General features: G+C 44.2%; 1 protein-coding gene across 6 annotated transcripts in view; it reads left to right on the plus strand.

Moving 5' to 3' along the window:
• Positions 1–17,719, plus strand: part of RAPGEF4 (Rap guanine nucleotide exchange factor 4) — a 166,394-nt gene that overhangs the window by 117,253 nt on the left and 31,422 nt on the right. For 5 of the 6 annotated variants that reach the window (XM_083627708.1, XM_083627710.1, XM_083627709.1 and 2 more), the window contains 7 exons: positions 2,618–2,706; positions 4,290–4,368; positions 9,772–9,922; positions 11,966–12,054; positions 13,387–13,417; positions 15,040–15,118; positions 16,954–17,100. In XM_083627708.1, coding sequence (XP_083483834.1) covers positions 2,618–2,706; positions 4,290–4,368; positions 9,772–9,922; positions 11,966–12,054; positions 13,387–13,417; positions 15,040–15,118; positions 16,954–17,100 — 665 coding nt within the window. Of the gene's footprint in view, positions 1–2,617; positions 2,707–4,287; positions 4,369–9,771; positions 9,923–11,965; positions 12,055–13,386; positions 13,418–15,039; positions 15,119–16,953; positions 17,101–17,719 lie in introns of all 6 variants that reach the window. The other variant, XM_083627707.1, reaches the window with a different exon arrangement.

Consider the following 17,719-nt stretch of genomic DNA (forward strand, 5'->3'; position numbering starts at 1 on the left):
CGCGAAGGAGTCTCAAAGCGGCTAACATTCTCCTTTCCCTTCCTCCCCCACAACAAACACTGTGAGGTGAGTGAGGCTGAGAGACTTCAGAAAAGTGTGACTAGCCCAAGGTCACCCAGCAGCTGCATGTGGAGGAGCGGGGAATTAAACCCAGTTCACCAGATTACGAGTCCACCACTCTTAACCCCTACACCACACTGGCTCTCATTTTGGGGCGCATCACTACAGTTCCCTATACAATGCCTGGCATATAGTAGACCCTATAAGTGCCTATGAGTAATCATAAGCAGTTTTCATGTCTCTGGGATAATTGTTCCCAGTACACAAGGCACCAGTGTCCAGAACTGGCTTCTTTCATTTGGGAAATGGCAAAGGCTGGAAAAGGCTTAAGAATTGGGAACAAATGACCTGAGATGCAATTTGGGTCTGTTCCATGTTCCTCAATGCTACATCTCTCTTGCAGTGTTCAAAAGGATGTTGCTAGCAGAGCCCACTGTGAAGCACTCCCTATGCCCCTCTCCCTTTACGGGCAAACACATCTTCTCTTTGCCGACTGATCTCTTGCAGAGTTCTGCTGCCAACTAGTCTCCAGGCACCGCAAGCCACTTCCACAATTTCGTTTCCACTTTCATATTGAAAGTACAGCAAGCTCTCTCTCTCTCTCTTTCTCTGCTTCACTCCCCAAGACACACAGTTAGTATCTCTGCAAGTATCTCTCTGTGCACTTGGCTTAACAAGGGGTTTGCATTCTTGGGACATCAATGCAGCTCTTCCCAAAGGGCTGGCAGGTAAAAGAACCGTATGATGGCCAGTCCTCAAAGTGAGGAGAAGCTCCCAGGAGCTCAGCTCCACTACTTATTTCTCAGCAGGAGCTTTTTTCTTTTTTTTTTTTTTAGGGGGAAGTTTCCTAGATTTCCCCCTATACTTGAACGCAGTAAAATGATGCAAAGTTGTAAGAAGAACCAAGAGGTTCACTAAAAGAAACCCATTTACTGCGGAAGGAAATAGGAAAGCTTAATAGATAAGTTCCTATTTTTCAGTGAACCTCAATAGTTTGATGCTCAGAGAAGTGACAAATGGGGCCTGTTAGCTTCTTTCATGATGGCTGCCTTAGCTACCGTTTTTCGAGGGCTACTTGAGGATACGAGCCAGCTGGCTCAATTTGGGGAGAAGGTACAGATTTCATAAGGACCTTCCCCCTCATAATTCAAACGTGACAACAGCAAGAGGCAACTCCATACATGACCCACCCCTCCTCCCTTTTGGGATCACATCTTAGCTGTTGCCATTGGCCATCGCAGAGCATTGGGCTGAAAAGAGAGAGAAAGAAATCAAACACGCTTACAAATGCGTAACGTAGGATGATGACCACACGTGAAGCATCTCAAGAAAACATCATGGCTTGGATCATTACAAGGAACTTCATTCTGATCAAGGCTAGCTTGACTATGAGGCAAAGTGAGATGGCGGCCTCAGGTGTTGGATACTGGGTGTCCGTTCGTGAATGAGTTGTGGGAGCCTCCACCCGCCTCCCCCGCCATTCCTCCTGAGATTCCCCCATCCCACCCCCAGTTGTGCACTTCTGCTGGAGGACAGAACTGTGCTGTGTGGCCAGTTCTGCAACCCCCAGGTTTGTCTGCTGCCCTTGACAGTGGTGGAGGACACTGTCACGTTGCCAGTGTCGCAGTAAGATTCAGTGGCCAGCCTGGTCTACTTCTGTATGTAGAATGGTGGTTGGTGTGTGTGTGTGTGTGTGTGTGTGTTCGTGCGCCATCTTGCCTTTAAGTCCAGAGAGCAAATGAGCCAGCCCTGTTCCTAAACGTGCCTGTTTCCCACCCCAACTGACCCAACGGCCATATTGACCATGCTTTGGCTCTCCTCTTGACTGTTGTAGACTGTCATGTGGAGGAAGACTGGCTTATTGAGAACAAATGGGTCACCAGCCCACCAGCCTCCATCTGCCCCTCAACCAACTATCTGCCTTAACATGCTGCCCATCCAAGGGGCAGCACAGCCTGCCAGCTTCCTCCTCCTCCTCCTCCTCCTCCTCCTCCTCCTCCTCCTCCTCCTCCTCCTTAGTCTCAGTGTTGCCTCTTGTAGAAAGAGGAAGATGAGGACAGAGCTAGAATGAGTTGCCTCTGTCATTGGTTCCACCTCCATCTAATGTGGGGCTTCTTGCTTTCCACCCTACTAGCCCCAGCGGGGAACGGCCACCACTCAAATTGTCTAGTGGCAGGTGCTTGTTTTTGGGTGTCACTATTGCGTCCCATATTTCCACTGCTCTGCTGGCAGTTCTGTTCCCCTCTCCTGTAGAAACAACTCACTTGTCTTTTTTTCTGGCCCTTTTTCTCAAATTTAAGCTACTAAAACAGGTCATATTGCAAGCATGTCATATTGCAAAACGTATGCTAAAATCAATCAAGATGTAAAGATATTCTACACTGGGTATCTTTCCTATGCTAAAGCTTTATACACACACACACACACACACACACACACACACACGTGTGTGTGTGTGCGCGCGTGTGTGTGCTTTGTTACACTCGTATTCACCTCCTCTTTTCGACAAGCTCAGAGCGGTTTTTTAGGTCACTGTTTCTTTTCTTCCTTTACTCAGGTATATCGTGATGTCAGGAACGCCCGAGAAAATTCTAGAACACTTCCTCGAAACAATGCGTCTCGAATCAGCGTTAAGCGAAGGAACAGGTAGAATGTTGAAATAAAGATGTTGGTGCAGGTGTAGATCAACGTAAGAAGTGAATGCTGCAATCCCACATTTCCAAACTGCAGTCATTCAGTTTAAACTGGGGCTTAAGCACCCAGATTCTTTGGCCAAGAGTGCAGCTCGGTCTTGCTTTTGTACTGAGTGTCGCTGTTGCATTCAGTGTGTGTTAGAAAGAGCTACAACCTTGAAACAACCTTTCAGTGGTGCCCTAAAAAGTAAGGGAGGGCTAGCATCAAGTTTGCAGCTTCTCTTAGGGACATTTTGTTTTATTTTCCAAAACCTTCCAGTACAACTTCACTTTTGAAAAGTATTTTGAAACAGCCCTTTTCCAAAATATCTTGGGGCAGTATTCCATTTGTTAGCAGGCAACTAGAAATTTGAACCACAACATTTCTCTCTTTGCTTGTCAGATCACAAACATCTGCAATCACTGATTGCCCCCCCCCACTTTTGCATTACTTTGAATTTGTTTTTGTTTTGTTTTTAAGCTGTTTGTTTGCATAGTAGCAGTGAAAACAATGCCCTGGCAAACAGCCATCATTTTTTGTACACTTTCCACTGAAATACATTTCCTTTTGCGTTAGAGGGCATTGGGGGACCACATAAATTTGATCTGAGCCAGTTGATTTCAGGGAAAATATCTAGGATTAAAATGAGTCATTTTTTTCCATGAAAGATTTGACTGATTGGTTAAAAACATATGAAAGTCACTCCCAAACACTGGAACTATATATGGCTCCTTCATATATCTAGTCCATACATCCAATCATCCCAGGTTCTTTTGCTTGTCCCCTAACTTCCTGCTAACAACATACAAGCCTCCTTGCTTAATACATACAGCTCTTCCTCCTATTTCTAAGTTCCTCATTTCCTTGCCACTTTCTTCCCTGTCACCCTTAATTTGCTTCTGCTTCCTCCATCCATCTGTCTCACGAGCCTCTGCTTCCACAATCCACTCCCTGGACCTTGTGTCTGTGTTTAATTCCCCTAATTCCTGTGCCCTCTTCTCCCAGCTCCTAGTCAGAGACATCTTTAGCTAGAGCTCTGTAAAATACTTACAAGCAACCCATGGCATTGCAACAGCAAAGCTGGTGGCTAAATATTTCAAAAAAAACTGCCTGGCATCTTCTTGTGTTGCCCTTAAAAAGGCAAAAGGAAGAAAGTTTTTTGGAAACAATTGTTGTGTGCAGATAAAAGGGAGCAGACAGGAAAATCCCATTTTGCAAGCAGAATGATCCTTGCAGTTGTTAGGATCCAAGACAAGTTACTGTAATTTACAGTGCAATTTTATATATGTCTATTCAGATATAAGTCCCATGATATTCAGTGGGATACATTGAGTATTGGACCTGGGAGCAAGTCCTACTGAACTCAAAGAGACTTGCTTCTGACAAGACATGTCTAGGATCGCGCTGTTAATTAATTGCTTTTAATGTGCAAAACACATCTGGTATAACTCTTTTTGTGCTGTTTACCGCGGAGGAGGCAACAATATATTTTGCAGTGGTTGGAAATTATATTGGCATGCAGGAGTATAACGTTTTGTTACTTTTGATTTTCACAGATGCTGGTGTACTTGATTTTGTTATGATGCATTGCATATTCATGCCAAATAATCAGCTTTGTCCGGCTTTGATGGCTCAATATCCTTTTTGATTATTATTTTTTTTAAAAAAAACAACCAAAACATATTAGACACCTAATTTGGTGGTAGGCAAGGCTGGCATCAATGCTTGGCGTGGTTGGGAAGCTGCTGAAGTACCACATCCATCAGTGGACCCTCTCTGACAAGAAACCCCCTGGAAGTTAAGCAGGAAAGTCAAGAAGGGAGAATCAACTCTTGGGAGCTTTAGCTCTTTTTCACTTTATTCGTTTTGTTACAATGCTGTGCTGCGTTTCTCGGGATTAAGTCCCACTGTGTTCAATAGGATTTACTCCCAAGTCAGGGATGCGGGTGGCGCTGTGGTCTAAACCCCTGAGCCTCTTGGGCTTGCCGATCAGAAGGTCGGCGGTTTGAATCCCCACGATGGAGTGAGCTCCCGTTGCTCTGTCCCAGCTCCTGCCAACCCAACAATTCAAAAGCATGCCAGTGCAAGTAGATAAATAGGTACCGCTGCGGAGGGAAGGTAACTGGCGTTTCCATGAGCTCTGGTTTCCACCAGGGTGTCCCGTTGCACCAGAAGCGGTTTAGTCATGCTGGCCACATGACCCAGAAAGCTGTCTGTGGACAAACGTCAGCTCCCTCGACCTGAAAGCGAGATGAGCGCCGCAACCCCATAGTCGCCTTTGACTGGACTTAACCGTCCAGGGGTCCTTTCCCTTACTCCCAGGTCAGAGTACATAAGATGGGAGCCTGTGAGTATTAATCATTCCAGCATCATTCATGGTGGAACTAAACTCTCAAGCCGTCTCATTCCTAGAGCAAGATTAACCAGTATGGATGGAACATCTGCCTTAAGCCTAATGCTATGAATGACTGCGAGTATTTTGCAGGCCATTTCCCCCATGCTCATAAGAACCTAAGGAAAGCCCTGTTGGATCAAGCCAAGGTTTATATAGTCCTGAACCCTGTTCTCAAGGTGGCCATTGAGATGCCTATGGGAATCCCGCAAACAGGGCATGAGTGCAGCAGCACTTGTGATCCCCGGCACCTCTGCCTCCTATTGTCTCCCTTGCTTGTTTCTCCTCCACCTCCATCCCCAAGTGTTGGCTTTACCCACCAGCAGGTTATACTATGTCATTTAAAATAATAAGCTCTTTGGAGGCCACCTATTTTCAAATTTCTACATCAGCTTGCATAATCACCCTGGAAACCAGATCTGTTTGAGTGCTATTGTGGTGCCACAAATAGCAAAAGTAATTAAAAACCTGTGACATGTGTTGAGGAAAGCAACAAAAGCCACATAAATACAGCCCAGCTGACGGTATTTGTGTGTGTGTGTGTTTGTGTGACTGGAGCAAAATCTTTTTTTTTCCACCAAAGAAACAGATGAACTAAACGTTCTGGAAGTACAGAAATCCTGCTTGGCTTCAGTCACGTTGTGCAGGATGTAATCTGTTTTCATAGCACAGAACCTAGCTTAGATTTAATTCACATTCTTTTGCCTTTTTCTTTGCTTGGGACCTGGCCTCTCTTGGATTTCAGCTTCCTTATTGTTCACTAAATGTAGCCTTGCGTGGTCTCCAGGGGTTGACTTAAGACTGTGTACACATTACTGGCTTAAAACAGAACTAGGTCCAGACGGGCAGGGAGGTTGTTGTTGTTTTTCTGTGTTCGAAATGAAGTTAGTTTTGGGGGAAACGGATCAAACCTCAGCATTTCCCAAGGAACGACAGGATAGATATGGGTTGTGTGGCGAACGTCATGTGTGCACCACTTCCCAAACCAATGTTGGGAGCGTACTGGATTCAGAAGTGTGTACACAGCCCTGTTCTCAGTCCTTTTCTGCCTCCTGCCTCTGGCCTTTGGTGTCAGTCTCTTACTAGTTTAATGCACGATTCTCCACCAACACCCACTCCAAACCTCTTCTGTGTTTTCCACCAAGCCTCCAGACCAGATTTGTGGGTGGTGGAGGTACACAGTTGAATACCACTTATTGTATTATTATTATATTATTATTATTTCTGTATTGTTTTAAGAGAAAGGTTAGCATGTTACACACACATGATCTGATCCCATTCATCTACTCTCCCATGGTGATAAATACCGAACATTTGGTTCCAGTGCACGTGAAAAGGAACTAGATCCCTGCTTGCATTGAGGGAGGAACGGGCTGTAAAAAATTATTGCAATTTTAAAGCAACGAAACTTGTCGAGATCGGTATTCAGTCACAACATCGTTGTTGATTAATACCTTTCAAAATTACAGCCTCTCTGTCATTTATTTATACATAACGCTATTATTCTAATAGATATGCAGCGTGAACATTTGGGGAGGGAGGGTTCCCGCTCCCCCCCCCCCGCACACCCCGCGATCACATTTGCATGGGAGAAATTATTAGCAGAATTAAAAATAAGTAGATGAGCAATGAAAAATAACGGCAAAAATTACTAGTGCATGTGGTGAGTCACTTAATAAGCAGATAGAAGGATATTAAATAATTACAGGGCTTGCATGGTAGAAGCTGCAGGGAGAGAACAGCTCAGTGAAATGCTACTTCATTTATGAAATGTTATAACAGTCCTACAAACAGTTAAAGGGACCAACCTAGGCAATGCAATGTCTACTCTCACCTCCACCAGGTAGCCTGACTTTTCTGATCTCAACGAAATATATATATATTTATAAGTTCAGTTAAAACCTGCAGTCATGACATACTGCACCATGTTCCTTAGACATGCTAAGGAACAGGTGATTGTTATTTTGTCCTCATATGTAAAACCGCAGAATTCAAAGAGGGTGTACTTGCGTTTTCCCATGACTCTAGATTTTAGTAGGATGTCCCATGTCCTAGGCTGTTAAGTAGCTGTAGCAGTGTCTAAGGGAAACAAAAAAATGGCTTAATAAGCCTAGTTTCTATCCCCCCCTTAAATTACTGCTTTAGTCATATTGTGCATATATTGTGCAAGAGGCTCAATTGATTCATTTGTTTTCCCTTCTGAGCAGCCCACAGTCTCTTGAGACATCCCAGAGATTGCATGTCAAAGCCCCCATGCTTTGATTTGAAAGAAACAGTTTATTTTAAGACTTACATTCACAACGGCCCTGTGCTTGTCAGAACTGTCATATGCAGAAAATATTCTGGGCCATTAATTCCACATGGAACGCACAAAATACTATTATATTCAATTTCCTCCCTGTTTGGTGAGGATCTAGCTATATACGGCTGTCTGTCAGATCTGTCTGTCACTGGATCCCAAGTCAGCCTGGACTAAGGAGAATTTCAGTAGTGCTTGTAGACTCATCTCTGCTAACCCTGGACTTATAAGAGATGCGTTGTGAACAAGCACGCCCCCCCCCCCAAACCAAGGTTGTGCTGGGCAGACACCATTTCTGCTCTTAATGTCAAGATACGCCCTTTCCAAAAGGGAGAAGTTTACACCTGAGTTGCCCTGTAACAACAAAACTCTAACATATGCGTACATTTCAAAATACTGTTTGCTGCACCTGTTCTGCATGGGAAGGAACCAGGATGCAGAGAAAACTGCTTCTGACATTGGTGAGGGTAGCATTCCATTGCATCTTCATTGCTGGCTTGCAAACAGTAATAATCACAATGAAATTTTAATGGATTCCATTGGCTTGTTTAAAGATACAGATTTCTATTATTGCTAATATAACCATATATACATTTTTTTTTAAAAAATGTGCTCTTTCCCTTGGTCAAGCTGGACTCTGGTTTGCTAATGCACACATATCAAAAGTCTGTGTGAGCAGAAGGTTGATGAGGCAATGTATCTATGTGCAAAGATGCTCTGCCTGTCTTATTTTCAAAGGGTGATGGCTGTGAAAGGCTGGGGCTTCAGAAAATTCCATCATAAATGGAAGCAGCAATTGCTGCTGTTCATTGTTTCATCCCAGACCTGGAATGGAAATCAGTCCAGTGAATATGATTAGTACTCACTCATAAGGTTCTTGGGTTGGTTGGTTTTTTAAGGCTGCAACTGATACATCATGAATGACCTTTTTATTTTTATTAAAAACATTGGTTTGACGTGTCCTGTAAATCAGAACGAGTGGTGTGGAAATAATTGTGCCATTAATTATGTTGTCGAACTAATTACATATATTACATTAAATAGTGGAAAGTGAGAAATATAATATTTGGCAGAAACTGGACTGCAGCAGAAGAGAAACAGCGCTGGTTGTGACAAAGATAAGTTGGAACAGAAATAGCTGCTTTCTTACTTCCCTAATGAAAGGACAGGCTGAATTATGTTAGGGAAGGCAAATGCCTCACCTCCACTGACAGGAAGGCAATGTACCACCACATCACAGAGTCCCAGGCTAATGTCACCACAGTGCAAGCTAGAAGTGGCAATAGAAACTAGAACCAGCCCTATGCCCTCCCCCCTGATCTGTAGCAGTGGCCTGGAAAACCAGTGGTCCTTGCTTTCCCCCCAATTCATACACACACACAAACACACACACACTCTTTCATATGCCCCATGCTGACAAGCAATTAACTTGTGAACAAATCACAGCAAGAAGAATCAGCAATTGTAGCATGTACATCTCCTGCAAATAGAATCACTGAGGTCCTCCTCCGAGGGCCTTCTGGCGGTTCCCTCCCTGCGAGAAGTGATGTTACAGGAAACCAGGCAGAGGGCCTTCTCGGTTTTTTGCGCCTGCCCTGTAGAACGCCCTCCCATCAGATGTCAAAGAAATTAACAACTATCTGACTTTTAGAAGACTTCTGAAGGCAGCCCTGTTTAGGGAAGTTTTTGATGTTTGATGTTTTAGCGTGTTTTTAATATTCTGTTGGGAGCTGCCCAGAGTGGCTGGGGAAACCCAGCCAGATGGGCGGGGTATAAATAATAAATTATTATTATTATGATTTCTCTGCAGAGGAAAAAACCACAAGTTAAAGTTGAAGAGCACAACGACATCAGCTAAAACAGGACTATAGAAATGTGCTTTGCTACCTGCCTCCTACACAAATACAAAACCATAGAAATAATATATCTACCTACACTGTGTTCAGTTTATTACTACAGTGGCTATCGTGCATCTTTCTGCATCTCCCTTAAGGCTAGAGGGCTTGCCTTGATCCCACTCTTCCACCACCAACGAGCATCCACAGTCCAGGGAAAGTAACGAATTGGGTCCATGTCCCTTGAAACATTTGCCAATTGTACTTTACAAGGAAAGGCCCGTTGGGTTCATCTCCCCACCACCGCCATGCTAAGTCATCAAAAGCCATGAAAGTATATAAACTGGAGAACGCACAAAATGTTATTGATCTTGAAAATCCTGCTGGGCAGTTGTGTGTTTCACGGTACTGGAAAGCATCAATTTTAAGCGTGCTTTGTTATGATGAAGCGATGGGAAATTCTGAGGGGGGTGGATGAAGTAGAGTGAACGTTTTCCTTGACATCTTGGCACTTACCACGCTCAGCCTTCGCAGGGTACGGAGCAAGAAAAAATGGATTATGCCCTAAACAACAAACGGCGAGTCATTCGCTTAGTGCTGCAATGGGCTGCTTTGTATGGAGATGTCCTGCAAGAGGACGAAGCAGCAATGGCCTTTCTGGAGGTAGGGCGCAATTGCTTAGTACTGCTGTTTTGTTGGAATCAATATTAACTAGTTACTGAGGCAGGAGAGCTGAGCCAAGACTGTTTCCCAAGCTTTAGAATTCTCCTTCCTAAGGACGTTACATTCAAATACAAACAACTATAGATGTCCTTCTTGGGGGTTTTGCATTGCTGCTGCAAACAATATAATGCCTTGTTGCCAGTGGCTGCAATTTCAAGAAGGAAAGTGGGGGTGGAGGTATCAGTCTGTTTTCTAAATCAGAGACAATCACATTGAAAGAAATGGGCATTGTGAGAATATGGAATCTAGACGTTTCCAGCGCAATCCCATGCATGTAATACTATTGGCAGTAAACAGTACTGTTAGGTGTTAGGTGGCGCTGTGGTCTAAACCACTGAGCCTCTTGGGCTTGCAAATCCAGTCGGCGGTTCGAATCCCCATGACGGAGTGAGCTTCCATTGCTCTGTCACAGCTCATGCCAAACCTAGCAGGACAAAAGCATGCCAGTGCAAGTAGATAAATAGGTACCGCTGCAGCAGGAAGGTAAACAGCGTTTCTGTGCACTCTGGTTTCCGTCACGGTGTTGCGTTGCGCCAGAAGCAGTTTAGTCCTGCTGGCCACATGACCCGGAAAGCTGTCTGTGGACAAACGCCGGCTCCCTTGGCCTGAGAGCAAGATGAGCGCCACAACCCTGTAGTCGCCTTTGGCTGGACTTAACCGTCCAGAGGTCCTTTACCTTTACCTTTTTTTACTCTGTATAGAATTGCAGTCAAAATGATGTTCTGATCAGCATACTGCCCCCCCTCCGTTTTTCACGGGAAAACCATGGCTGTTACCTGGGAACACCAGGCCATTTCAGAAATAATAAAATATTAAATGTGTACAGTGTATTTTGTAAAAATCCCTAACTATAAGCTGTGGTCAAGCAAAGCTCCTTAGCATCATCGATGCAAATGCAAGCCAAGTACCGCAAATGACCCCATAGCCGCTATCACTGTTTGACTGATCCCTTTTCAGGTGTCCATATAAAGGCTTAGATGAACTTGCAAGGAAGAGGGAGTTTTCGTGAGCACACTATCTCTGCTGTCCTCACGGCGCTGGGTGCAAGTTCAAAAGTGATTGCCTGCAGCATGAAAACCTCCTGTACTTGGGGAGGATGCATTTTGGAGCCCAGATTTTTCACAGGAGACTGTGTGAATGCAGGAGGTTTCTCCCTGCAAACAGCCCCCTTTGAACTCGTGGAAGGTGGCAGGAGTGGAGCCAGTGTACCCATGCGTTCACGTAAGCCTCTACCTGCAATCCTAAGTCGGGCTTGAGTTTACCCTGCGCTCCCCAAATGTTTCCGTCCATGAGATGGAAAATCAAAAGAGCAGATCTTACTGCCATGTTTAAACATGATGATAATAAATAAATAAAATAATAATAAATAACTGGCTAGGTTTGACCAACACGAGTAGATAAATAGGTACCGCTGTGGCAGAAAGGTAAACGGTGCTCTGATGGTGTTTCCTGCTTGGCAGGGGGTTGGACTCGATGGCCCTTGTGGTCTCTTCCAACTCTATGATTCTATGGTGTTTCCGTGCTCTCTGGCACTTGTCGTGGTGTCAGAAGTGGCTGCTGGCCACGTGACCCGGAAAGCTGTCGGTGGACAAATGGCGGCTCCCTCGGCCTGAAGCATATGATGACAGCCGCACCCAATAGTTAAGTTGGACTTGACCACCCAGGGGTCCTTTACCTTTACCTTTTAAATAACTGACACTGTCTCTCTCTTTAATGACATGGAAGATCTGTTGCTAGAGGTGACCATCTCACTCTGCCAACTCCATCTCTTGAGATAATATTGGATTAGAGGTGGAGTAAGATTCAGAGGGCATCTTCCATCCTTTTGAACTTTTCCAATGCGGACATTTGTTTCTCCGGTATTTTTCAGGAACCCCTATTGAACCGTTTTTCTTTGTAGTCAGTCCACCTGCAATACATATCTTGACAAGTTGACTGCCTCTTTGTATTATTGTTTGAAGAGTGTTCTTTTTCATTTAATAGGAGTTTTATGTATGTGTATCAGATGATACGAGGATGATTACAGCCCTCAAAGAGCAACTACCAGAGCTAGAGAAAACTATGAAACAAATGTAAGCATAACCTTGAATTTGTTCATCTCTATACTAGCTTTTGCAAATACAGAGAGAAAGCTTCACTGTATTCCGTCTCCCCATCAGCAAAGAATTTAGCTAGAACTTATTTTTAGAGTCCGTATACCAAAAAGAGCAGGAAAACATATAGTATTATGAAATGTCATTGTGCTATTGAGCAATCAACCACGGTTTAGCATGATGTCCAAACCAGGCCAACAAAGTGGAGTAGGGAAACCTGAAGTGCCATGGCATCCTACCATACATCTGTGTTTCTAGATGTTACAGGAGAGAGGAAGAGGAAGACTGTGGTTTGCAAACCTGCATTTTGAATCCTGCAAAGGAATTCAGTACGTTTCCGAGCACAATTCAAAGTGTTGGTGCTGACCTTTAAAGCCCTAAACAGCCTTGGTCCAGTATATCTGAAGGAGCATCTCCACCCCCATCGTTCTACCCGGACACTGAGGTCCAGCGCCGAGGGCCTTCTGGCGGTTCCCTCGCTGCGAGAAGCCAAGTTACAGGGAACCAGACAGAGGGCCTTCTCGGTAATGGCACCTGCCCTGTGGAACGCCCTCCCATCACATGTCCAAGAGAACATCAACTACCAGACTTTTAGAAGACATCTGAAGGCAGCCCTGTTTAGGGAAGCTGTTAATGTTTGATGTATTACAGTATTTTAATATTTTTTTGGAAGCCGCCCAGAGTGGCTGGGGAAGCCCAGCCAGATGGGTGGGGTATAAATAACAAATTATTATTATTATTATTATTATTATTATTATTATTATTATTATTAGGCTTTTGGGTGAAGGAGCTTCCACCTGCCACTGCTTCTTTGCTCTAGATTTTTGGGGAAGGGCCACAGCTCAGTGGCAAAGGATCTGCTTTACACGTAGAAGCCAATACCTGTCTTTTCCAGGTAGACTCCCTGCCTGAAACCCCAGAGAGATGCTGCCCAACAGTGTAGAAGATGAACACTGAACTTAATGGAATCTACAATCCACTAATGGACTCACTGGAAAGGCAGCAACCTATGTTACTGTGTTCCTCCTCTTGAAATAGCTTTGCTTCAAAAAACAAACCACCTTGATCTCTTTTTTCATACATAATGCAAAGCAAGGATTCTTTGAATGATTAATTAAATGCTAGAAGAGTTCTTTTCCTAGCCTCATGGGGAGAAGGAGAGTGGCATGCACAAGCCTGAGGCTTCACTTGCGTTTTGCTTGTGCACATAGTGCCAAACCATGGTTTAGTGTTACGTGTGAACCAAACCACTGTTGCTAAAATCTTCCAAATTTCACCCTCCAAAAATATGCTGTATTTTTCTTTTTGCAGATCAGAGGAAGCTAAAGCACCACAGAAAAAGGTAACTATTTTGATTGCTCGGCCCACATAAAATGTTAAACTGTTATTTTCCCAACCACTAAAGGCAAGTGCACACCTGTGGATTGGCAAGTACATCTTTACTATTGTATCCTGTCCGACGCATCGGTATCGTTTATACTTTGGAAAGCACATTGGTTGTGCAGACGTGCTATAGTTTTGTGTGTACGCATAATGTTACATGCATGCGGTTAAAACAGAAGATGTGAAGGTGCCCTGAGAATTTAGTCTCCAAAGAATAAGCAAGTCCACGCAATGAAATTCGATCAAATCTATCTATGGGTATTCTGTTATTCTTTCTCCCACACGCACCATCAGCTGTATAACACATCACAAAGTTAAATGATGGGATTCACCACCACAGCATACAGTGGCGGCTGCCAACTTGGATGGCTTCAGAAAGGGATTAGGCAAACTCATGACCAGTAGCCGCTAGCCACACAAAGGCTTTGTGTAGACTGCCTCCAGTATCAAAGGCAGTATGTCTCCAAATCACTGAGGTCAGCTCCCTTAGGGCAAATGGTCCACTGTCCCACCAACCTCAGGTTGCTCTCGGCCAGCCCCCACCCACCTGCCTTCTCAATAATCTGTCCAGGCGGTGGCGCTGTCTTCTCAGCTTCCTCAGACCCTGTAGAACTCAGCAGGAAAGAGGATGGGGACAAAACAAGGATTCTGATACGGCCTCTGGCTCCACCTAGTGTTGGTCTTCCTGCCTTCTGCCCCAGTAGTCCCATTCAGCACCAGCCACCTCTGCTCTGAGTGTCAGTTGCTGGGGAGGGCATAGAATCGTAGAACTGTTGAAAGGGACCACAGGGGTCATCTAGTCCAACCCTCTGCAATGCAGGAATCTTTTGTCCATCGTAGCACTCGAACCCACAACCCTGAGATTAAGAGTCTCATGCTCTAGAGCGAGGAGAGTGCTTAATAGGCAAGATGTTAAATTGTTTTTATATGCAACAACTGCGGCAAGAGTATTGTTAGCCCAGAAATGGAAACAAGAAGAAATTCCGACGAGAGAAGAATGGCAGGCGAAATTAATGGACTATGCAGAATTGGACAAAATGACAGGAAGGATTCGAAACCTGCGGGACCAGAGATTTACAGAAGATTGGAAGAAGTATATGAATTATTTGAAGAGCAACTGTGATCAACAAATTACACTAGTAGGACTACAAGAAGTTTTGTAAGGAGAAATATATGAAGTGTTACAAAGTAGAAAAAGATATTGGTTATGAGTTTGAAATGAAATAGGGAAGATAAGAAATGCATACTGAGAGATTAGATTGGAAAATTTTCAGACCGGATTGATGGAAGTCAGAAATTTGAATAAGATGTAAAAGTATGTTTAATTACTGTTGAAAATGATATGTTAAAAAAACTAATAAAAATTATATATATATATATATATATAATAGAGCGAGGAGAGTGCTGTTGCACTCATGCCCTGTCACGGGCATCTGGTTGGTCATTGTGAGAACAGATTGCTGGACTAGGTGAGTCTTGGGCCTGATCCGGCATGACAACTGTTACGTAATATGCAGTAGCTTTCTGGAAAAGTTTTCTTTTATTTACAATCATGGCATTTTGTCGGGTTTGTTTCCCCAGCACAAAGTTCTCTTGCAGCACTTCAACACGAGTGACGAAAGAACGCAAAAACGGCAGCCCATAAGGGGAAGCGATGAACGTAAGTCATTGAGTATCATCACAGGACTTGGGTGATAGAAGAAAAGGACCACCAGCCCCGGGTGGAATTTTGTCCAGGGTTTCTTCTAATGTTGAGACGGCCCCTGAGCTGGGTTAGGAGTGGTCAGGATTAAACCATCTTCTCCCCCCTAGCAACTCACCGCCCTTTCTTAGTCTGCCAAGCATCAAGGACTGGTATTTACTGGACCGCCTCTCCTGGTCTGCCCCACAGAGGACCTTAAGGTCCATGAATAACCATAGTTTAGAGGTCCCAGGCCCTAAGGAAGTCAGAATATCCTCCACCAGGGCCAGGGCCTTTTCAGTGATGGCTCTGACCTGGTGGAATACTCTGTCCCATGAGACTAGGGCCCTTCAGGATTTAACCTCCTTCCATCAGGCCTATAAGACAGAGCTATTCCGCCTGGCCTTTAATTTGAATTCAGCCTGATCTTTTATTTCCCTTCTCTTCCCTCCCCCTCCCCTTTTATGAAGATCACCCGCTCTGAGACCCCACAGCTAATTCTCCCCTGGCCTCCTCGCTGGCCCAAGTAGGACTAATTCCGCCAGCTAGCCCTGGGGATTATCTAATGCTTATTTCCCCTAAATTGATTTCTGAACTTTGAATTTTGTTGTTATTCATGTTTTTATACTGTATTTTATGCTGCTTTTACAATTAAGTGTTTTAAATTTGTGGTTAGCCGCTCTGAGCCTGGTTTTTGAACCGGGGAGGGCGGGGTATAGCTAAATATTTATTATTATTATTATTATTATTATTATTATTATTATTATCAACAAGGATAAAGATGCATGCCTACTGCCAATCTCTGGGACTTTCTGGTTCAGCTCCTACTCCTCCTTGCTGTTGGTGCCCTGCTCTCTCAACAGCATGTGAGAGGTGTGAGGAGCAAGAAGAAGCAGAAACAAGCCTCCACAGGTCTTGCCTCCTCCCTCTCGGACAAAGATGGGGATCCTGTGGTTTTCCAGATGTTCTTGGACTCCAGCTCTCCTTCGCCCCAGCCACAATGGTGGGGGGTGATGGGAGCAACATCAACTTCCCCATCTCTGCTTTAGGATTGGGCCTAGGAGAAGCAAGAAACTATGGGGCCCACTGAGAACACCCTCCCCTTTAACAAAATAAAATAAAATAGGGCAGTGGTAAGTTGCATACAGTTGTAATGCAATACATCAAGGACCACCACTTTCCATATGAACCTACTCGGACCCTGAGGCCCTCCTTCGTGTGCCTCCTCCTCGAGAGGTTTGGAGGGTGGCAACATGAGAACAGGGCCTTCTCTGTAGTGGCTCCCCATCTGTGGAATGCTCTTTCCAGGGAAGTTCACCTGGCGCCTTCATTATACACCTTTAGGCGCCAGGCAAAAACGTTCCTTTTTAACCAGGCCTTTGGTTGATCCGATTTACATCCCTTGCCCTTTTAAAATGTATTCTTTGTGTGGGGAGGGGAGGGGCTATTGGGTTGTTGTTTTTATTTTTATTAGGTATTTTGTGGTTTTATATCTTGATTTTATTCTGTGAACTGCCCTGAGACCCCAGGGTATAGGTCAGTATATAAATTCAAATAACAACAACAACAACAACAACAACAACAACAACAACAACAACAACAACAACAACAACAACAACAGAATTCATATATTGTATTTTAATATTTTGTTGGAAGCCGCCCAGAGTGGCTGGGGAAACCCAGCCAGATGGGTGGGGTATAAATTATCATCATCATCATCATCATCATCATCATCATCATCATCATCATATTCTGCATCCTACCTTGTTTCATCTTCTTACAGCCCTTATTCATGATGTGCCTTGTTTCTGAAGTTTTGTTCAAGGTGTACTGCATCGACCAAACCTACACTACAATCCGCATTCCAGTGTTGTCTTCCGTAAAAGAAGTGATCAGTGCCGTAGCTGACAAGCTGGGCTCTGGAGATGGCTTGATATTAGTAAAGATGAGCTCGGGAGGAGGTAAGGGCATTTGCATAATCTTTAACACTCCTCATTTACCTTTGGGGCAGCAGACCATGAAGGAATGGGGAAAGCTCGCACTGATTTCTTTAAATACTTTTTGTGTTCCATTTTTAATACCTGGCAAACCGGACTGCACCTTTCGCTGTGGGCGATGGAATCTAAATTTCTGCGCCTTGGCTGTCATCAACCTCCCCAAAAGCCCCACCCCAAAATCTGCAGCCAGAAACCTCAGTCTGAAGCTGCAGCACATTACACAAATTAGATCCATGGCCAGAGTGTGAATGTAAGCTTTCAGCCGTTAATTGTAGATTAATCCAATGGATTGGTTTAGTTGTACGTTAATCAGCTAAAGCTTTAGTTGATTACTTGGGAGGCTGCGCATTAACGGCTCACCTGTTTATTTTTAAGGCTGCCCCATGTGTCTGGTTTGCCACTGTTGTGTAGAATGATGAAGAGAATATTAAAGATATTCTTTCCATCTCACCATGATGAAAATCATTAAACTGGAAATCACCTCACGGTTCGTTTAATAGATAAAAAAAAAGGCACATATGTACCCTGTACGTTTTCGGAAATAAGCAAGTATGTTTAAACTTAATTGATTCATTGGTTTAAA

This window comes from Podarcis filfolensis (genome assembly GCF_964270895.1).
Source record: "Podarcis filfolensis genome assembly, chromosome: 1".
In the NCBI taxonomy this organism is placed as follows: domain Eukaryota; kingdom Metazoa; phylum Chordata; class Lepidosauria; order Squamata; family Lacertidae; genus Podarcis; species Podarcis filfolensis.